The 23,123-nt window shown below is 47.1% G+C and overlaps 1 protein-coding gene across 1 annotated transcript in view; it reads right to left on the bottom strand.

Moving 5' to 3' along the window:
• Positions 1–7,807: 7,807 nt before the first annotated feature.
• LOC118708756 (zinc finger protein 831-like) overlaps positions 7,808–23,123 on the bottom strand; it is a 50,500-nt gene continuing 35,184 nt past the window's right edge. Inside the window, exons 4-5 of the mRNA XM_045575064.1 lie at positions 10,432–10,586; positions 7,808–10,066 (exon numbers count right to left, since the gene is read on the bottom strand). Coding sequence (XP_045431020.1) covers positions 9,191–10,066; positions 10,432–10,586 — 1,031 coding nt within the window. The 3' untranslated portion in view covers positions 7,808–9,190. The remainder of the gene's footprint in view (positions 10,067–10,431; positions 10,587–23,123) is intronic.

Here is a 23,123-nt window from a genome sequence, read left to right as displayed (position 1 = left end):
TTATCCATTTGTAAATAGATAATGTGTAATAGGTGGCAGATGATAGATGCTCAATAAATATTGGTTGTATGGAGGAAGGAGAAAAGAGGGAGGGAGGATGGATGTGCCCAGAGCAGAGAGAACCTTGTTGAGTGGATTCTGTGACGTGCTTCCCAGCTCCCCCTAGTGGAGGTTGTGCCCAGTTGTTGGGAGTGCTGTTGGCAGGCAGGCTTTAACCACTGGTCTCTTCAGAAAGTGCCTCAGCTGCAGAGCTGCCTCCTCCAAGGTCAACCCCTACTCCAGTGTATCACCTGGGTTGACCAAAGCTGTCATTGTCTGTATTAGGGCTCAACCTCTCTCTCTCCCTTTTCTGCTTCCCTATCCTCCGCACAGGTGTGAACCCCAAGCACCTTCCAAATAAACCTCTGGCCCACTGGCCTGCATTCCAGAGTCAGCTCCCAAAAAGCCAGCCAGAAACTCTCATCAACCCAGGTCACCCAAGGTCCTCTGTTTGCAAATGGATGCTCCCACAAAGCGTAGGATGAACCAGCCCCTAAAACTCTGGTTCCCAGACGGGGGAGAGAGGGACACCAAGTGATATTCCCAGCTACACTTCTAAGTTTTGGCCAAAACATTAGAAGAAATGGCCTTTCTGGAACCACTGTTGGAATCAGCAATGAGACATCTAGAAGTTTCTTTCCCATGATGGAAATTAGTTTTTAAAGTAGGAAAAGTCACAGAAAGTCTAGCCTGGTGCTTGGCAACAAACTCAATGCCCAATAAATGTTTGTTGAAATATAAAAGCTTCTGTTTTGTTTTGTTTTGTTTTGTTTTCCTTGTTCTCTCTTTCTCCCCTTACGAATTTAAAACCAGAAAAGATAATAATATTAACATATTCAGCCCATGCGGTTTCGTCCAAATCACTTGTTTTTTAACACAAAAGGGACAACTGCTTGTGATGTATTTTTCCATTACTTTATTTGTGCAGGAGTTTTAAAATTAATGTATTCTCTGCCTGTATCAGGTTGTCTTATAATTGAAGATGTGAAGTGTTTATCTTCTAAAGGCTTTCTGGTGATGTCTTCTTTGCTGTTAACATCTTCTTTGTCTACGCTTGTAATCCCTACCAAATTGCCCACAGAACAGAGCTCAAGTGCATAAATTATGAGACCACGTAGATGCTGCTCACATCTATTTGAGTTTAAATATCTTAGGAGAGAAGTTTTCTTTTTGCAAAACAAACACAATTAAATCTTGATTAACTAGAACATTGAGGGAATGGTATAGTCTAGAATAAAATTTCATTTTCTGGGTAACTTTCAGGTAATCAGAAATCCATTGATTATTTCAAACCCTGATGCAGAAAATCCTTATACAATGTATTGTTCCCTTTTATACTCTTAGCAAGAATAGCAGAACATAATGGACAATTTCAGAGACAGAATGTGGTCATGTCATGGCAAGAATGTTGGACATTAGGACTAAAACCCTGGTATTAGTCACAGCTGTGTCCCTGACTCAAGCCAGGACAAAATCCTCTGGTTCTCAGATTCCCTTAAAAGAAAAAAGAAAAAAGAAAAAAAAAAGAAAAAGAAAAAAAGCAAAATTAGGTACAAACCAACAAACTAGATCATCCAATGAAATCTGAAAGTTTTCTGGTGCCCAGCTCCTATGTTCACCCTCATTTGTTCCATTTGGCTCTGGAGGTCAAAGGAATCAGTTTCTGACCTATAAATAAGTCTTGAATGTCTACTGGATATTTATACATCTGTGCACATAAACTTACCTTCCCGTGCCCATGTTCTTTGTTTTCAATGTGAATTAAAGAGTGAAAAAATGAGATTTGGAGTTCATTGAACCATAATCAATAGGTGGTCCATTATGTGAAGACTCTAGAAGCATGCCCTCACGTGAAAGTTCAGGTGTTACACTGTGCAGAGGAAATAGGCCTTGGACATGGAGCCTGGACCTACTTCTGGTCCTGCTCTGGACAAGTCTTTCTCTCCACTCCACTCCCATCATCAGTCGGAGGACTGAGCTGTTCTAAGGTCTCTAATAAATGGTAACCTCATCTCCTTAGTCCAGAGTTTCTCAGCCTCAGCACTGTTGGCATTGTGAACTGGATGTTTCTTTGGGGGTCATCCTGGATGTTGAGCAACATCTCTGGTCTCTACCTACAATAGCATCTTTCACCCAAGTTGTGAAATCAAGACTGTCTTCAGACCTTGGCGAAGGTCCCTGGGAGGTAACATTGTTCCTTTATGAGAACTGCTGCCTTGAAGGGTGACCTCAAGCTTTCCTGAGAAAAAGAATTCAGAATTGAAAGCATCAAGGCATCAAATATTGGATGGCTTCTCTTCAGGAAATTAGGTCTAAAATAATGCCCACCTAGGTTTCTTTTACTACTTTGGATCCAGGATTCTCTACATGCTGAGGTGCTGGAAATCAGCAATGTTAGTGCAGTAGACACAAGTCATCATGCTCAGGTGGAGGAAATTCTTATGGATGCTCACCACAGCTACCAAGAGAATAAGAAAATCTATAAGCAGGGGGTAGTGAGACATCACCCTGAAACGCTCTCTGCTCTATGTGAAAGGAACCAGGTGGTTGGATGAAATGGAGGAGATGGATCTTAATACATAGGATGATTTCTCCTTCTCTACTGATGCCAGCTAAAGAAAAATGCTTGTTTTCATTCAATGTTTTGAATTACGGTATCGTTCTAATATCCCCTCAGCTTTCTTAGCTCTTAATATCATCTGATATTATATTCTTTATATATTTGTTGGCTTGGTCGGTCCATGAATTGACATTCCCTCCCCCCAAGTAAAAGCCCCATGAATCCTGTATGTCTTTTTTACTCCTATATCATCCTGTGCATGCTATGTGCTTCTCTAGATGTCTTTGCTCATTTCTGATAATGAAGTAGACCTCTATGAGAACAGGGAGTGGGCCATACTCCTCGTCTGAGAATCTCTCTTTCCTCTCCTTGACTCACAGTGGGCCATTTCCATTCACTTATTTAGCAAATGTGCAACTCATACCTTCTGTGAGCCAGGCACTGAGCCCTACTTCCAAGAGATCTCTTTTGTGTCATATATGGCTGTCTCATATCCTAGATCAGTGACCCCATTCCACCCAAGTTCTTTTAACAAGAACTTTCTGAGTAGTTCTTTGATGAATGGTGTGTGTGTGTGTGTGTGTGTGTGTGTGTGTGTAGGGGGAACAGTCCTTAGAGTAAACATGTCTGACTGGAACACTTCTATATAGAGAAAAAAAGCCTGCCTATTAGGCTTTCCATTTGTAATGAAGTAATGAGGCTCATTTCTACTGAATCAATTATACCCCATTTCACACAATGTACACACAGAAGACAACCAGATCTTCAGTATGGCCAGTGCAGGGCTGGGCCACTCTTTTCCTGATACTGGACATACAAAACCACCAATTTCCTGTAGGAATTTATTCACTTATTCATTTATGCCAAAAAAAACAATCAACGTACTTCTGGACAAAAATTGTATGCCAGGATGCTCAGTGATAAAGGGTGTTGAATTTGTCTCTGAAAGAAGCTGAAGGAGACTAAAAGCAGATGTTGTCACAGCTGGAAACAAAGATCTTACACCACAGAGAAAGTCCTTCTGTGTTCACAGTCCAAAGACCAAGAGGCTGTCACCACAAAGCAGAATGGACAGTCACTCTCTGTGGTTGTTAGTAAAGCCAAATCCATTTGCTGTGCATTCAAAAGTATGAAGCGGGTCTTTCAGTAGAATTAATGGCACTGCTTGTAATTGAGTGTGAATCCCTAATGATGCTTTCCTGTATATCATTTTGTTCTTACCAACCAGCCAACAAAACACCAAAACAAAAATGTAGATATTTATGCAACAAGATATTATATGATTAATCATTTGAGACCAAAACATGCAATAATCCTTTAATTTGGAATATTATTAACTCAACTGTGCTGTTTGGCTGAAGAAAGTTATCTGATAAACCTACAATTCTACTTGTAGAGTCACTAGTTCTATTGCTTCAGAGGGAAATGAAGAGAGAGCTGTGCTTAAGAGAAATTAGACTAACTAGAGAAACTAACAAGGTATGTACCTTTCAAATTCACTCAATGTTTCCCAAGTGTGGGGATGTACAACTGGCAGTATAAAGACGATGTTTGGTACATGGATAAATGAGTCTTAATCATTTTATTTTACTTTAATGCATATCAGAAAATATACATAACTACTAAATTAAGACTTTATTATTGCCCTAAATAAATTAAGATTTTATTTAGGACAATAGTAGCTTCTTTAAGATAGTGATTATTTGAATAAAAGTATTAAGCAAATAACAGACCCAAAAGTGGACACATATGGAAAAAAAAAACACACAAAAAAAACCAGACATTAAAATGGTTCTCAAATGGCTGAAGTTTGGAAATAATGGATTAATTTATTACTATTAGAGTTTGATGAGTTGGCAAAAATGCTATTAGTATGAATTAGTATATCTGTTTCTTCCATGTTATCACCCCCACTTTTTCTCCCTATCTTGTGTCTTCATTGACTTCTTATAGACAAAGAATAGTATTCTACTGCCATGTAAAATAAGTCTGCTTATCCTTACAAAGACTGCAGGAGTTCTCTTCATAGGAGATATTGTTTTGAATTAGGATGTTTTTCTCTGTTAATGAATAATATTAAATATCAAGAAACATCAACTCTAAGGGGGTAAGTTTTGGAATAATGCACTGTGGATAGTGCCCTCATGTGGCTTCAAAGTTTAGCTACATTCCAAGTTATGGAATCTAAAATATGGCAGACAATGACAAGTAAGAAAAGGAAACAGCACAAGAAAGTGTGATTTTTTTTTTTGCCACTACCAAATCCTTTGGTTGAGTGGAATGGGTCACCAATATGGCAGACAGAATGGCAAGTTCTTGGGAATAATCAGACATCCAGTTCATACAGGATATTGTCTGTGGTATGTTTGGTTAGGATGTTCACAAATCACACAAGACATTTTCATTTCAGTTTTATTTTTATCAAAACAAAATAATTTAACCATATAAAGAAACAATCAGTAGAGTAGCAAGTTATGAACAGTTGAATGCACTCAAGATGTTGAGTCATCCTCTATGGCTCCAAGTGACAGAGACTATTTTCCCTGGTTCCTTCTCTCCCCAGGGTGAAGTGTTATACTAGAATGTTCCTTTACTTCTCCAGAATAAATCATGGATATTCCCACATAAGTACAAAGCATGGGTACAAAGAATGGTACAAACCTAGCACACAGGATTTGCTGGGACCTGATACCTAAATGTAATGAGTCCTGAAATATCAGGATAAGCAATTGTGCTCTAGATGGAGAAATATAGTGTTTCAAAAGCCAAAGAGCTCCTTCACAAGAGCTATAGGAATCACAACTGACATGAGCAAAAATACCCACACCCTCTTTGCTACAGTGGTAGGAATGTGATTGCCAGGGCCAGGCAGACCAGGGGAGGTGAGCAGCCGCACGTCATTGATTGTGACATTTTCCCTAACTACAAGAATCTGCTGCACCAGGCAAATTTTGTGTAAAATGCAAATTTCTATGCTGGGGGTTGAGGGGGAGGGGGAGAATGTGATCATTCTAAGTGAGAAATGTAAAGTCAAGAGGAAACTATGTGGTATGAGGCTGCAAATCCTGTGTCTTGCATATCCAAGACATGGGGTCTTCATGTATTTTATTTCTGCAAGGTTGCGCCTCATCAGAGCATCAGAGGAAAGAGTTTTGGAAGGAATGTTTACCTTGTCCTCAGATACTCACCATGCTGGGCAGGGTTATTTGGTTGTTTTTAAATATGTTTTTATTGATTTCAGAGAGGAATGGAGAGGGAGAGAAAGACAGAAACACAACCTGGGCATGTGTCCCAACTGGGAATCAAACCTGGTTCATGGGTTTGACATTCAACCACTGAGCCATGCCAGCCAGGTTGAGCAGAGTTCTTATTCAAATTCAGAGGCACCCCTGCCCCATCTTTGTTTTTACCTCTTGGCAAATGAACCATAGGTTCTGCTTGATTGTGGACTAAAGGGATATTAGCTTATCCAGAATCTCAAAGATTCTATCTAACAGGACAGATGAGTTGTACTCCATCATGCCTTCCAACAGGAGGATTCAGGCTGTCCACCACAAACCACCTGACTATAAGAGTTCCTTAACAGTATAGGTTGCCAAGGGAGGACATAAAATCTTTTTCTTCCACACCTCTAACAAGTGAGATCTGTCCAGGTGTAGGTACAGTGGCAGCAATAAACCTGATGGTGAGTCTTGAACATCTTGGCTCATGGTACTTGTATACTTTGCCCCAGGAAAATTGCAAAGGATTCTATGTGTTCCTTGCCTTAGCTCGTGTTAGCATTCTTGGATTCCTTCTCTGTGGAAGAAGCTGAGGAACCAGTGGTTAAAACATTTACCTGAGGGTACAATAAAATTAATAGCACTCAGGAGAGTAGGGGCCCTGATCTTTAAAGTATGGTTGGCCCTGTTATGAAATAGATTTGTTTTTCTCTTAACCAGTACATAGCACTGGGTATAAAACTGTAGAAATGACAAATTGAGAATATTGAAATTTTATTTTCAGTAACCCAAACTGGGTTATAGGGTATTCATGTTATCCTTAAAGGTGTATTCCTAGAATTGAATTCTGCTTTAAATAAAAACAACCATAGGAAACTAAGATTTATAAAAATCAGACACTGTTGGTTGCTTTATAAAAGGATCCTTCACTAACAACAACAAAAAATCTTCAATAGCTAAGTCCTCTAGGGTCATTCAAAATACATTTTTAAGACATTGAAATATATCTTTGCAAAATTCATGTTGATAAAAGTAAGGTACACTTTATATCAGCCACCAGCGAAATGAGCAGCTGTGACAAAGGGTTTGTCAACCTGCTCGCCTTTATAAGAGAGACATAGGGAGTTTGAGGCAGGGATGCTGCAGCCAAAAGTGGTGGCTTGAAGAGGACAGAGCTCCCACCACCATGAGGTGCTGAGTTGGGTGCAGTCAACTAGCTAACAGCTTGGCAGCTCCCAGGAGCAGAGGATCTGGAAGGTTTTCTCGCCCTGACCAGGCCTCCGGAGACAAGGTGGCCAGTTCAGCCTGCAGACATGCTGTCCCCATTCACACAGTAGGGTTATGGTTTTGCTTTTCATTTCTGAATGGTGAACCAACGCTGATCAACTAGATGACTGTACCCCCAAATCTAGAACTCTGGGGTGGGGGTTGGGGGAGGGAGGGAACAGGAATAGGTGGGACATCTCTGAGCTCACACTCTCCATGGAATTGGTGGAAGGTGTTTTGGCTTTGGGCCCCCTCCCAAATATATTGGGTGAAAGACCCCTCCCCAGGGGGATCACACCCACCCCACCAAGACCTCCTACGTGAAGACGAGGGCAGGCAGTGCATGCATCCTCACAGGATCGGAACTTGGAGACACATCAGCTCACCTTTTCCCACTCTCTCACTCTCGTTTGGAGAAACTTAGGCACAGGGAGGGTATGTACCTTCACCAAGATTTCCCAGGTGGTTAAGGTCAAAGTCAGGCCTTTGTTCTTCCTTCCTCGGCACTCAGGCCACTTTTCCAGACAGCATCGCTCGTCAAGGTAGTGCAGGTAGCTCAAAGGGTAGCCTATCACCACATCACTTTTGTTCGGTTCAGAAAGCACAGAAGGTAAATACCTAACCTCCTTTTCACCTCCCTCCTCATGTTTTTCTCGGATGGGCTTGACATCGCTTGAGTATTTATGAGCTCATATGAGATGACCTCGGACACGTGCTAATGTTTTCTATCAATCACCCTGAAATTGGAAAATTCACATGAAGTTCCTTGCAATGTGACCATCCTTAGTGACAGGCAAGGCCATGTTAAACTATGCAGTAGGTGTGGGATGTCATCACACCGTCTGCACTATGAGAGGGCATAGAACGTTCTTACATCAAAATTAACACAAAAGAGCTGAGCTATAAATTTCAGATTGTACAAAATCTACCAAAAACAAGTATAAAATGTTACTGAGATGCAGCAGTGTAAGTCTCTCTAAGTTTTTTCTCTCCCATTTAAGGAGAAGAGGAAGCAGGACTTCCGAGGCTGCGCGCTGCAATTTTGTTCTGCACTGGGGCGCGTTGACTTGGAATATTGGGCAATTTTTTTCTGTGCTGTTCTGACTTGTACAATATAGAGGCTGATTTAATTTGACAGCAAAGTAACACTAAGCCCCCAAAATAAAATTACTGAGATGTACAACAGCATCGAAACTCCAATTAGTTTTGTATCCTTGAAGCCTCGAGGGAACGAAAAGGCTCCGTCACGATGAGCAGGCAGGGGCGAGGCGCAGATCACGGAATGTCACCCTCTAATTGAAAGGCCTCAGCGCACAATATGGCCCAGAGAACCAGAGGAAAATAAGTGGGTTTTCTCCCTCAAAATAATGAGTCATCACAGAGACTGTTCTATTAACTTTCAGTACAACGTTCCTTTGCAAGAGTTGGAAAAACCAAGGTTTCAGAGGTCTCAACAGAAAAGGCACCAGGCACCAGACAGTACATGCTTGTGTCACTGACTCATACATAAACATTAGCCATTGAGCGACATTGAAGAATAATCAGCATTTCACCAGATCACAAGTTTTAAAATATATTTACAACTACCGAGGAAGAGGAGGAGAATTATTCTGACGAAACTTCAGTATTTTAATGAATCTGAATTTTGTCTCCAGAATGAACAGAAGTAATTTGGTGCCAAATTCATCCCCTAGTTAACAGCTCAGGTGCTTACCCCCAGTTACTAATGAGGACATTGTTGCCTTGACTCTGTGGGGTGTACTCGTTGATACTCTTGGCTTTCGTGGTCAATGCCATTTTACGGAGGAGCAGTGAGGACTGAGGCAGAGAGTACCTGGGAGTCCAGCCACAGTCGCCGTGTGCCAAGCGGTCACAGCCACCTTTGGCTTTCCTGGCACCTGTGGATACCGGCGGGGAGGGCCCTCTGGGAAGGCTGAGGCTGAGTCAGGGGTTTGGAGTTGGTTGGGGATGACTTGGAAAGAACCCAAAATGGCTTTCCCAATCTTTAGGTGCTTCTAGACAAGGGTCCAGGAGCCAGCCAGCTCGACAGCATTCACAGGAAGCAGGGCCAGTGTCCGACCGCAGATGCCCTCTGCCCGGGCCTTCAGATCTCAATCACCAGCCGGTCTTCATCGTCGCTGCTGGTGTCGCTGAACTCCACGCGCGTCTGCTTCCTCATTCCTCCCAAACTCCTCTTCTTGATGGTTTTCAAAGAGGCTTCCTGGACGCCGACAGGCTGCCCTGGCGTGGAGGGAACCACATCAGCCTTCAGAGCCACTAATCCCGATTCCCGAATTTCCTCAGTGTCCTTTCCTCCCGGAGGGCGGGGGCCCAGCACTGCCCCGCCCTCTGACGTACGTCCCTGAGGGTGCGTTCCTTTCTCCTGCCCCTCAGGGGGAAGGTGTGCCTCGGGTCTCCCTGCCTCTTGGTGTGAACTGGTTGGTGCTGGCTCTGGAGCTAGTGTGGCAGGATGAGCTTTCCCAGGTGGCCTTGATGGAATCAAACCTGAAAGTCTTGGCGCAGGGGAAGGCTTCCCTGGCCAGAGGGACAGAGACGTGCGGGGGGCGATAGATTTGCTGTCTGGGGAGCTCTGTGTCCGAAGCTCCCCTGCAGCTTGGCCACGGCCTTGTGGTTCTGCACTGGGAGCTCCTGGGGTTGTGTGACCTCCTCCGGACCCCAGAGAAGTACCAACGGCAGCCACAGAGGTAGCAGTGTCATGGCGGGGAGAGCTTCCTTTGGACTCAGTGGATAAAGGCTCTTGAGCATCCAAGAAAGCGGGCAGTCTGGGACCTGCCGAGATCTGCTCCTGGGAAGACAGCAGCTGAGCCTCAGGCAGCCCCAGGGGGAGATCTCCACTGTGGGAGGGAAGGCTGTGGTCACCCAGGTGCATGTGGGAGTCGGGTGGCAGGGCCAGTGCTGACCCCGCCATGGCGTTCTGAGGACAGCGGTCACCACACTCACTGGCAGAGGGTATAACATCCTGAACGGTGCAAAGGGAAGCAGATGGGGGAAAAGGTTAATTGGTACAAGAAATGTATGGTCAGAAACATGGTCCTCAATGAAACAAGGGCTTGAGTCCTTAATGATTCTTTACTGAGCGCGAACTTCAATATTATATCTTCAATTGGTTTCCATTAATAACTAATTGGGGCATTAAGTTGAGTCGAGTTCCCTGTTGACACAAAATCGCCTGACGAGACTGCCCCGTGTTTCTGTCTGGCTTTGTGAAAACGCAAACCCCTCAACTACCCCACCAGTCCCAAGCCCATTGAGCACCAACAAAGACAGGAGAGCCATAACCACAGACAACGTATAGACAGCAACGACCGAAGTCGGAATTCCCACCTGCACGGTCCAGGTGTCTCTGTCCCTCACAGCCCTCGGATCTGTGCTGGGAGAGCTGCCTCCTGAGGTTGGTCTCCAGTCCTTCTCCTCTCTGTTCCCACAACCAAGAGGCGATGCTGAGGTGGCACAAGATGACTCCCCTTGCAGGCTTAGCCCTAAACGTGGAAAGCACATGTACATACACCTGAAATTATTAAGTCAGCAGGTGGTCATTTCCTAGTTTACCTGTGCCTTCAAGACCAGCCCTGAGCTCAGAAGCCCTCATCTCTCGCGGGGAAAGTGATGTCCCTTGAACCAATTCCCGCCATCTATTAAAGTGTCTCCTGTTCTGCTAAGGTGAGCAGGAAGGGGGCAAACCAATTCGCAAAGACAGGACAATCCCTAAACCTTCCATGTGGCTTTGCATCAGAGTCCTCTTCCATCTGTGAGTCTCAGATTGAGTTCTCTGGCCCCAGAGCCAGAGCGGAGAGCAGGAAACTCCCCCTGTCAGGCCTGAGTCCTCAGAGCACGGGGCAGCTGGGGTGAGGCTGGTCTTGTGTTGCTGTTGCTTTGTGGGGGTTACTGTTTGATTTGGGGGTTTGAGGGGGGACAAAGTATGACCTTCACAACATCCACAAAACAGCCTCCCCCGGAATGCAGGCCCAGATCTCAGGGAAGGCAGAGCCCGTCTTGAGTTAAGATGAGAAAAACATTCTAGAATTGCTGTGTCACAGAGAAAGCATTAGGCCCTATTTAAAAGTTGCTTTTATGTTGATAAAAGCTGCAAAAGCACAGACTTTTAAAAAGTCAAACCTTTCTACTTATTAAGAAAAACAACAGCACCTGTCCACCCACTCCTCTTCGCCTACCGGATCCTGTTAATGTGTCTCCTGTCCTCCCACAAACACACTCAGAGCACCATTTCTCCGTTTGTTTTTTGTTGTTTTTATTTTATTCCCAGTGTGTGACTTCTGTGAGGGACTAGGAAGAGCACACCTTCTCCACAGCCCTCATCGCCCGCAGGCAAGCACAGACCCACCGCTCTCTCCTCAGCAGTGCCATCACCGCTGTGGCCATCTGGCTGGAAAGTGGACAGTCTCCATGCTGGGCTGGGGACTTCGCTGTCCGCGCCAGAGCCTTGCGTGTGCTGGGAGCAACTGCCTTTATTACCCACAGAGTGTTCCCTGGAGTCAGCTTTTTTCTTTCACTGAGTTTTCTATAAACTTTTTACTAAAATCACCCTCCAACCTCCTTCCCAATGGTCTAAAGTTTCATTTTCTTAGATCTCTCATGAGACTTTTCTCCTTTTTTTAAGCTTTTTTTTTTTAATGTATTGAATGATTGGGTTGACACTGGTTAATAAGATTATATATTTCAAGTGTTAATTCTCTAATACATCATCTGTGTATTGTGTGTTCAGCACCCAAGGTCACATGACCTTCTATCACCACTTGTCCCCTCTCCCCTCTTCCACCTCCACCGCCTCCCTGACCCTCTGGTCATGGCTGTGCAGGCAGAAAGGTCACGAGTGGCGTTCTCCAGGTTGATACGGACCAGCACCACTCATGACACCTTCTGACCTGTGCCTGGGCTGCAGCTCCAGGCCCCACGCGAGGCTGTGCCCCGGACCTCCCTCTACCCCCATCCTTGGATCCCAGGCCCCGGCAGTTCTTTTGGTTTACTTTCTTGCTTCCCTAACCCAAAACTCCAGGTAGCTTCCTGAGAAAGGGTGAGTGAGAAGAAATGGTGATACCTTCCCCGGCTGCTTGTGAGAGGAGAACATTCGAACTGGGGTGCATTCTCCTTCCAGCGGGTGCCAGGCTGGCTCCATCCCGGACTGAGAAGTCTGCGGTTCGGGGCCCTGTGGGTGAGGCTTTTGGTGTTCTCTCTCTGAGGAGGCCTGGCTTCTTCTGCGTCTGGGTATCACTCCGTCCTGTCTATTTTCCTGCATTGTCTGGGCACTCGGTGCAGCCTTCTGATCTGAATCACGTCCTTCAGTCTCAGAAACACGCATTGTGTTTCATTTTCCCCATATGTCTTCCTTTCACGCTCTGTGTGAGGCTAGTGGGCCTCTTGATCTAACCCTCCATTTTTCTTATCTTTTCTCTCCTATTTCCTATTCTTTTCTTTCATTTTACTTTTGGAGAATTCTTTTGATTTTCTATCCCAACTCATACTGTCTATTTCTGCTATCATGCTTTTCATTCCTAAGAGCCACTATTAATACTAACCATTATCATTCCTCCTTTGTGGCATTCTGCTATTATTTCGTGGCTCCAACATCTTCTCTTACTGGCTCTGTTATATGAATAATGGTTTGTTGATGTTGGTGAAGTTTGTCTCTCCTTACATACGCTCCCTTTCTTCCAAACTCCTTTGCTTCTGTTTGCTTTATCTGTGTGTGTGTGTTTGTTTTGTTTTGTTTTGTTTTTTGTGTGTGTGTGTGTGTGTGTGTGTGTGTGTTTGTTTTCTATAGCTAAAGATTTGGCTGGAATATCAGCAATTGTAATGATCCATCCATGTTCACCAAGTAGGCATGTGCAAGATGATTGGACACTCCTTATGAGTGCAGTCTGTCCCCAGGGCCTCCCTGCGTGGTACTGACTGCCCTGTGGAAGCGGCAAAGCCTGGCATCATTCTCTGGTCCCCACAGGCCTGGTCGGCACACATGGACTCAGCCTCCTGCCCGGAGGCACAGCCAGGCTGTCCGCACTGTAGCCCAAACTGGGACTGAGAGTGGGGGACCGGCAGGCAGGGTCAGCCCTTTGGCTGAACCCTCTGTTTTCAATGTGGCACCCCACTCCCCGCTCCACTGACTGTGCCCCGTGCCCCCAGCATGTCAGACCCGCTTCAGGACTGAGCCCCAGCATTCTGCCGGGCAGAGAGTGAGGGGGACTGTGATGTGGGAAGGGGGGGGGTGGAGATTTGGGGAGGGGGCTCCTGGGCTGTGAATTTTGGAGTTTTGAGGTGTGTCTGGCTCCCTCGGGACTGCGCTGTCCCGCTGAGTCCATGGCTGGCCCTGCCCTGGGGCTGCCTCCTCTGTCACTTTGTCCTTAGAGGTGGTGCCACAGACACAGTCCTTCCTGACCCCCCGGGTTGTCAGGAAAGTGGAGCCAAATGAAGGTGTTCTGTCCCCATCTTATACCAACAGGACTTCTTCCATCTTAGGGGCTTGTCGCCAGGTCCCTGCTGCCCTAATCCCAAGCAAAGCAGCTTGAAGGTCCGTGAAAAGGACAACAGTTTGGGGACGGAAGCCATGGCCTCTCCTGGAGCACAACCTTCACGTGGGCTCCTGTGCATGGGGTGTCCGATGGCACAGACAGGCCTTCGTCATGCCACCCATTTTCTCAACACCCACTTCCCAGTCCCTCCCACGCCTGCTGTCCCCTCCTTCCTGGGGAGTCCGAGAGCCGGCCCAGGGCCTGGCCTTCGAGCCTCTGACCCAACGGGGAGAAACCAAGGGAGCGAAGTGGAGGACGAGATCGCTTCCGGTTGGCAGGGTCGTGAAGAACATAAGCCCCGGAGCCTTGCGGTGAGCAGGAGGCTGGCTGGAGCCGCTGAGTGTGAACAGGGAGGCAGGGGCCTGGCTATGGTGGGAGGAAGGTAGCACTTCGTATGCCTAAAGCTGCAGAGAGGTGGTGCCTGCCATGGAAATGAGGGTGAGGGGGACCCCCAGAGGCCGCTCCAGATCTGGAGGAGCAGACCAGGCAGGGCCTGATGGGCAGCCAGGTGGAAGGAGGGTGCTGAGTGAGGCGGGGCCCTGGTAAGGGGGGAGCCCAGGGGCGCAAGTCTTGTGGGTGTGGGCAGGTGCTGGGAAGCGGCCCGGTCTGTCACGGTGAAGAAGCAGCTTGGCAGCAGGATGCCACAGCTTCTAAGATGCAAGCGGCTCCTGTTCAGAGACTACTTTTCCGGGAGAGGAGAGCAGAGCGGGAAAACCATTTTCAGGGTTACCGGTGAGATGGAGTCAGATGGGAAGGCTTGGTTGGGGCAGAAGTCAAACAGATGGAAGTGGATGATGGAAGACAGTTTCATTGCCACCCAGGAAAAGTCACCAAAAGATAATAACGATGATAAATGTTTCACTAGCCCCACAGTTTACCAAGCACCTCCTATCCTTCTAAGTGGATTAAGCTGTGTCTCCACATTGACAAAACAACAGACAATTCATTCGATTCAATGAAGTAAAACCAATTAGCGAGAGGAAATAATCAGATTGGTCAAATGTCTCCTCGGTGGCGGGTGTGGGCCTTTCGGCCAGACGGAAAGGCCAAGTGCGCATCTGACCAATCACTTCTGACTCACCTGGGCGCGAGGGGGGCAGAGCCGTTGATTTGATTTGCTTCTGACCTACAGTCTGCGGAGAAAAGTGAGTTATCCCTAATAATTGTGGGGGGAAAGGCCTAGATAATGTCACCGAAGTGTGGTAAACAGATTTGGGCTCTTGAAGCAGGACGCTAACTGGCTCTGAAAGGAACGGCTCTTTCCAGGAGGGACGGGCCCGGATAAGGCACGTGGGTTTCCACATCACTCAGGAGCCTGTCCTCCATGTGGAGAAATTTCGGATTCTTTCATCCCCATGAAGTTTCAGAAACTCCAACACGCTCACACAGTTATGCGAATCTTATTAGAAAGCCATCGCTCATCACAGTTCCTCTACCCTACTGCCCTCCCCCTGATTAAAGCTGCGTTTTTAATAATTTTCCTCAGAAATAATTGCCCAACCATGTTTGGAGAGGCAGAGACCGCAAAGAGCATCATAGCACACTTAAACTTAGCCTCCTGAAAAGGCTTCCAAGAAACTGCACAACAATGAGAAAGAAAACAGAGTAAAGAAACAACAGGACAGAGCTTCCAACATGGCTTAGACATCTTTCACGACCAGTCTGCTCCCGCTGTCTAACCTTAGGCCTAATGAAAATGCTAATAGACACATTACTCTAACATCATTTTCTGAAAACTAGAGGCCCAGTGCATGAAATTTGTGCACTGGACGGGGGTTGGGTGTGAGGGAAAGGGGGAGATATCCCTCAGCCTGGCCTGCACCCTCTCACAGTCCAGGACCCCTCCTCACTGCCCACCTGCTTGCTGCTCCTTAGAGCTACCACAGAAGCAGGAGAGGCTTCTATCACTGTGCTCACTATCCATGAGCCTGGCTTCTGACTGAGCAGTGCTCCCCTTTTGGAGCCCACAGACCACCAGGGCCCGCTCCTGCATTGAGCATCAGCTCCAGCGTTGAGTGTCTACCCCCTGGGGGTTAGTGTGCATCATAGCGACCAATCGTTTTGGTCATTCTGCCATAACGAACTTCGGCTTTTATTATATATTAACAGATGGAAGTAATTGGATGCAGTTCTTCTGGTTGCCCCAGTGCACCAAGAGCTCCAGTGACTGGGAGTCCAAAATACTGCGTTCTAAGGAAGGGATGGAATGAGCCCACCATGTCGGCCTTCAAAGCAAACACTAAGCAGAAACAAGAATGTGACATAATCGCCGGTTAACTGATCTCAGATGAAACGGTCTCGCAGTGTCCCTGACATTGGATGCACAGGCTGCTGGCAAATATAATTTGCAATTACTTAAGGAGAGCTGAGCAGAACTCTCAAAGTCACCATTTTGTGTGCAGTGACTTCCTCATTTATTCAAAAGTTTGTTAGACCCATTTTTTTTAATCCATATTTTTGGAGCCCGTACTATTGTCTCTAAATATATCTTGAGCCCATGTTTATTGAGTATTGAGCACAGCGAATATTCTGTGCTAAGAAGGATACTGAGGGCAGGCGATGTGTCCAGGGGCAAATGGGGCAGTCACCCACATGGAAATTACAGTCAAATGGAAGAGAAATTCAGTTGTCACATAATTACAAAAAAATTTCACCAAGCATGCCCTGGCATGTGTCTCAGTTAGTGGAGTGGCGACCTGTGCATTGACAGGTTAATTCCCAGGGGGGGGCATGAAAGATGCAGCCTATCAATTGTTCTGCTGGCACATCAATGTCTCTCTCTCTCTTTCTCTCTCTCTCTAAATTAATAAAAATATATTTTTAAAAAACCTTTCACCAAGCAAATGCAGTAAATGCTTATGAGAGGTGACATTAGACCCTGGCCCCACCTATATGATGGTCATGAGTAAAATCCCACATTCTGACATTGTCCCTGCTTGGGCAGGTTTTCTCTCTAAGAAGTTGATATAATTAATTCATGTAATTATTTAAGCAATATATGTTTTTAAGTTTCTGTTGCATCCAGACATTGCACTAAACTGTTTTGGAAGTAAATTCATTTGTTTCTTCACCCCTATTACAATTTTTGTTTACAAGTTTCTATGGGGGGAAATATTTGGCTGAAAAGGACGGAGGAGAGAGTCTCCATTCCTCTCCAGCAGGGCCTGGGGTCCTCCATCGCCATCAGAGAAGGGTCTGAAGTCAGCAGGGCCTGGACAGAGGGGGCTGGGAGAGAACGGAAACCCTGCTTATCCAGTGCCATTCAGGTCCTTGGCACCGCCCTCCTGCAATCTGCTGAAAGTTTGCCTCCACAGAATCACGCATGCACGGGCCTTTTAGTTCAGAAACTGCTTTTCTTGGTGGTTTCCATCTCTTTTCTATTTCTTTGGTGAGAGGCACCGGACAAGAACCCTTCCCACACAGGAGTCCTCCGCTAACCACACGGAGGGTGAATGGGAGCTCCAGACCTCGCTCTAAGTTAAAGCTGCCATTGTGCTCAGACAACACGCGTGTGATGTTAGTACACGGAGCAGAAGCAGGACGGTGGGGTCTCAGGAGGAAAAAGAAGGGGACGAAAGAGACACACAAGGCCGGGTCTGCCCAGCCGTCTGCCTCTGGCTCCGGGATCTAACGTTTCTGCTGCTAAATGAGACGCCTGTCTGTGGGGCTCTTCCTGGGGATGTAATTGATACACCCCAACAGTGTCTCATCTTTCCTCAAGATTTACACCTCAAAATGAAGGAGAAATTATTCTGTTTCGGCAATTTCAGCGCACTATGACTCAACTAATAGCTTTGGGAAGAGAATTAATACTTCTCCATTAATTCTAATGAGCGCAGAGGTAGGAGAGCCATTAGCTCCTGTCAGAGGAGAGAGAAGGCCGAAGGGGGGAAGCCGGAGAGACCCCTGGGCACCCCGGACCCAGGAGTCTGGAGAGAACAGGGGGGCGGAGCCGAGCTCCCTAAACACAAAGAAAACCCCTGGAGGGAATGCTGGGAAAGGCCCGCCCACTGACCCAGGCCGCCTGGGGGTGTGAGACAGCGCTTTTCAGCGGGAACAGGGCACCAGGAGCGCCTCCACTTCCTGTTCCCCAGGTGAAACGGTTTGATCACTGTCTCTTCTCAGAGGTTCCCCCAAACTCAGCGGCTAGACCCTCCAGCCATTTATACTAGGGCCTGTCACATGCAAGGTGCATGAAGGAGAAAGGAGCAGTAGGTTACCACAGATAGGACGACCTATTTGTGCAAAAATATAAACTAAAAAGACATCTGTAGGGCAAATGATGAACAGCATAGACTGATGAACAGAACAGACCCAGAGACAAGGAGGCATGGGTCAGACTGTCGGAGCTCAGAGGGAGGTTAGGGAGGAAGGGGATAAAGGGGAGAGATCAACCAAAGGACTTGTGTGCACGCATATGAGCCTAACCAGTGGCCAAGGACAATAGCGGGGTGGGGGCATGAGTGGGGAGGGGTGTGGGATTGGAATGGGGGGTTGAGGACAAATATGTGACACCTTAATTAATAAAGAAAATTTTTAAAAAAGGCATCTGTTCACATCTGCATGTCCATGTGGGAAGCTGTGAGAGACACGGCCTCCCCCGCCTGAGGCCAGAGGCCCGGCTGCCGCTCGGCGTGGACAGGCCAGGTGGCACCGAGCATGGCGCTGCGGTGATGGTTCAGAAGAGAAACAAGAGCAGAGCAACAGCACGGGCACCAGGATCGCCAGGCAGGGCTCCCGGCACCCGCAGCCGCATCCCCCCGCCCGCCCGGGAGGCCGCTCCTGGGAGGGGAGTCTTGTCTGTAACAAAAGTTTAGTTTCTCAGGAAGAGAAAAGTTGAGTCACAAACACAAGAGGAAAATGTATTTTTCCATCTTTAACCAAAGCTGAAGTACTTCTGTACCATCCTGATTTTTTTCGTGAGCTTTTGCCTCTTCCGAGTAATCATGTCCCATCTCTTTTCTCAGAAACCACTTTTCCCCGTGGTTCGGGTCCCTCTGCATTTCCCTAATGAAGGCAATCAGCCTGAGAACACTCCACTTACCACTCTCCCCAAAAACACACTTAGTGGGAGAGCAGGCTGAAACCTTTCAGTAAGCCGAGCCTCTAATCACGCTCTGACAATAAGAGCAGGCCCTGGAAAAAGACAGATTGCGGGTGAGCAGGAACACTGCAGAAAAACACGAAAAACAGCCCAAAGAGCTGCTCATGTTCCTTGAATTATTTAGTGCCAAAGCTGAATAGAGAACTTACTTTATGGATCATTACTTTCAAACTTTCTTAACTCTAAATGAAAATGATGGAGAGAAGAAGTTCAGGCTTTGGAATATAATTGATGTGTTTAAGCAATTGCCTCATCATTTCTGAAGATTTACATCCAGAGAAGGAGGTGTTATCCCATTTCAGCAATCCTGTAAGCAATATTACCGAACTAATGGCTTCGCGAGGAGAAGCTCCCATTAATTCTGACAGGGAGATTGCGAGCAGAGCCATTACCGCGAGGCAGAGGCGTGGAGGGCGTTGGTGGCGGAGGGGACTCTGGAGTTCAGGCTGCCGCTCCTCTTTCTCTGCCAAAGACATCACGGGTGATTTGTGACAGAGAAGGGGGCGAGAGAAATACCAAGGGACCCTCCCCAGCACCTGTCCCAGCTTACTGGTGACAGACTAACAGCTTGATCTCCAAAGAAAGGGAAAAACTCCCATCTACTGAGTTTCAGAGAATTACATCCACGCCCTCATGTGGGTATTTACCTCGTCAACATGATCTGTGAACCTTTCATCTCAGAGACAACCTGTCAGAAGCTCTGTTCAGCTTGCCATGTCTTCCCTGGGCGTGTGTGATCCCCAGGGGCCTTCCCTGAGCTGGGTTGGGGGCGGGGGCTCCAGGTAACGCATTTCAGTCACTTAAAAGTTGAGTTTGGTACAGAACTTAGAAGGAGAGCTGCTGGAGGGGAAGGGAGGAAATGAGACCAGGAGAGAGGAGAGGGGCCGCCCTCGCCCTGGAAAGAGCGTGGGCTTATTGATGATGAGCGGCTCAGAGCTACCTCGCTGATGGTGTGTACGCGGAGCTGAAGAGACAGAAATTAGGACATAATTGCACGGTGATTAGCATTGTGGTAAATGCCACCAAGGAGATGAGCTGTGACTCACGCCTCAGGTAATCTGGCTCGAGAGTCGGATGTGACCTGCCTGAGTAATCCCTAAATGTCACCTCGCTGAGCCGGCGGAGGAGGGTGACTCAGAGGCCCCGCCTGGCTCTTCGGAGAAAAGGTAGCTGAACGAGCCATCAGAGGGACAGCAAATGGCACTGATCACAGTCTAACTACAGAGCAGAGCATTGCTCCCCCCCGGCGCAATTTCTGGAAGTTTGTCTCTTCTGAGTAATCACGGTTTATGTCAAAAATGACTTTCTTCTCGGTACCTCATGTCTTTTCTGCCTCTCTGATGAAAGGCAATCAATCTGAGATTTCACTCCCAGAGAGTTCTTTGTCCCTGAAAAACATTTCGTGGAAAACCATGTTTGAAAATCAATCTCCACTTAAAAGTTTCCTCCCAGAGCACGCACCTGAGGTTTAGAGAGCAGAGCAGGCAGGGGGCAAAGGGGAAGGAGACACAGTTATTGAAAATACCATTTGAAGCCCAGAATGCCAGGATGGAAACCCAGAGCCTCTGCTCCGTGAACGACCCTTTTCCCTGCTCCTCCTTATTAAAGGAGTCTGCAAACGACAGTCCCCTTCTCCAGCACAACGAAGGCCTCGGAGAGGGCTCGTTTCCCCTCCAGATTTGCATCCTTAAAAAATAAGGAATTGGTCCATTTCGATGATACTAGCTGGAAAGAAAGATCTTCCCTTCTCTCCGACATTGATCCTGAGAAGGGAAACAAACTCATTTCAGACAAAGACTGAGGAAGACAGCAAAGGTGCAGGTGGCCTCATCGATTCTGATCCCCGTCACCCCGGGACCCCAGTCCTGGTCTTCCCTCAGGCCCCAGGGGCAGGCGGCCCAGCCTGATGGGACCAGAAGCCCAGGAAAAGGCTGAGGGAACAATCTGACTTCATTGCATGTCCAATCTCCGTGCGGCACTTAGTTTTCTTACTTCTCTTGGCTTTTTTTTTTTTTTTTTTTTTTTTTTTTTTTTTTTTTTTTTTTAGGAAAGGCAAGTGTTTGGCAAGCTGAACCTCTCTCCCACTCAGATACTTCTTCTAAACCACACCGAAGACCAGGGCTGAACGGGCACAGCATCCAATAGCGTTTCTTAAAAACTATTCAGGAGCAGGGGGACTGATGCAAAAAGGGGGGGAATAAAAGAAGCCTCAACTTCGCTATAGAAACGTTTTGTACCCACATTTACTCAGGAATGCATGCTTTCAGGCTGGTGTTAGAAACGTGGCTTTTTCTTAATAATGAAAGAAACTGGTCGGGCAGGCTATGCTGAAGTTGAAATACTTTCAACTTGGTTCAATGCAGCTGAAGGTTTCCATCTCACAAGAACGAGAGAGTACTTCGCACCCACGCCCCGGCGCCATGAGACTCAGTGCTTTTGAGCGAAAGCCTCCCTCTGGCTCCTAGGGGTCCTGACAGGACATGGAGGGGCGGTCGTGACCACGGCGGGCAAGGCCGAGTTCCAGGGTGAAGGTGCAGGAAGGCTTGCATTCGGCTGCCTGTGCCTGCCCCTGGGAGCAGAAGGAAGGGGAAGAGGAGCAGTGAGAAGAGATGAGCCGGTTCCTAAGGACTCATGCAGACACGCTCTGTCCTCCCAGCTTTAGTGCTCCCACCTTTATGCTGTGAGACTCCAGTGCCGGGCTTTCTGCCCCCCAGAAACCACCTTCCAGCCTCAGAGCAGCAAGCTGACCTTCTAAATGTGAGCAGGTTGCTTACTGCCCCAGAAGTCATTTTGATCTTCCCACACTAATTAAGAAATCTTATTTCTGCTGAAACCGGTTTGGCTCAGTGGATAGAGAGTCAGCCTGCAGACTGAGAGGTCCCAGGTTCAATTCCGGTCAAGGGCATGTACCTTTGTTGCAGGCACATCCCCAATAGAGGGTGTGCAGGAGGCAGCTGATCGATGATTCTCTCTCATTGATGTTTCTAGCTCTCTATCCCTCTCTTCCTCTCTGTAAAAAATCAATAATATATATATATATATATATATATATATATATATATATATATAAATCTTATTTCTAAAAACAAAAAGGGCAGTCATGGAGATATTAGGATCCTTCAGAAAGCCATGGTGTGTGGCACTTTACAACCCGCCCCCCTCACCCCTGAAGACTTCTAGTTCACCACACACATGGAGCTGCTTTGCCATCCTAAAGCATAGGGAATAGGAAACCTGTGGCCTAGCAGGAAAGGAAGGTGCCCCTCAGGTTTCATCTGGAAAAGGCTATACTCGATGCCAGGCCCTCTGAAATTTGCCCCTGGGGTGGGGCGGAGGTGGAGTGGGGGATGAGGCTGGAGGTGGTCATACCATCCCTCATGGCCATCCCCCCTGGCCATTTCCCAAGTGAAAGGCAGCGAGGTCGATACATTTCCCTGTCTGGCCTCAGTGCCAGTAGAAAGAAACGACAACTCCATCAAGTATGGAAAACTAAGGTCCAATAAAAAGAGATTACAGAGAAAGAAAAAAAGAAAAGAAAAGAAAAGAAACCTTAAACAATGTATTTGGGAACTCTTCTTGATTTCTGTTTTAAAATATGTTATTTACTAAATTCAAATCAGAAGAAAAAAAAAAAAAAGTACCCAGCTCAAATGATCATGCAGTAAACTAGCATAATGGCTTTAAAACAAAGTCGTTTATACTGCTTCTGAGGATGCTGGCGGGAAAATAGCGAGACGGTTGCGAGAGCGTCCATTGGAGTGAGGCCTGCACACAGGGGAGGGGGTTCTGGGAGTTCCCCTCGCAGAGCTTCCAGAACACGGAGGGAAGTCAGTGTGCAAAGCGGGAGGGAAGCGGGGTGACCTGGGCCCCCGAGGACGCTGTGGCGCACCGCTGCAGCCCGCCAGGGAGACAAACGGCTCTGATTACAGCATCGCCAGGCTTTCTCTCTCCTCCGGGGGCCTCAGCTTCTGTCTACGTAAAAGTAACCTTCACACTGTCTTTTGAGAGTGATGAGTCTGTTTTCCGTCCAACTTTTCTCTCAGATAGGAAAGCCAGGCTCTCTCTTTTTTCTTGCCAAATGCCCCCGCCCTGTGTCACCTGAGCGACCACCAGCTTCTTCTCCATCATTGCCATCCGGGGAGGCGCCGTCCAGCTGGGCTGGAGAGGGCGAGGGCAGAACTAGCATGAGGGCAGCAGTGAGCTCTGAGCCAGGACAGCAGCACCAGGTGCGATGCCTACGGGACACTCTGCACTACGTCATGACCTCTCTGTAAATCTAAAGCTGTTTTAGAATAAAGTTTGTTTAAACCAGGGATGTGGAACCGTTTTTCCTGCCGAGGGCCATTTGGATATTTATAACATCGCTAGAGGCCCGGTGCACCACTTTC

Source organism: Pipistrellus kuhlii, unplaced genomic scaffold, assembly GCF_014108245.1.
Source record: "Pipistrellus kuhlii isolate mPipKuh1 unplaced genomic scaffold, mPipKuh1.p scaffold_m20_p_63, whole genome shotgun sequence".
NCBI classification, from domain to species: domain Eukaryota; kingdom Metazoa; phylum Chordata; class Mammalia; order Chiroptera; family Vespertilionidae; genus Pipistrellus; species Pipistrellus kuhlii.
This window is presented reverse-complemented; position numbering and strand designations above follow the sequence as displayed.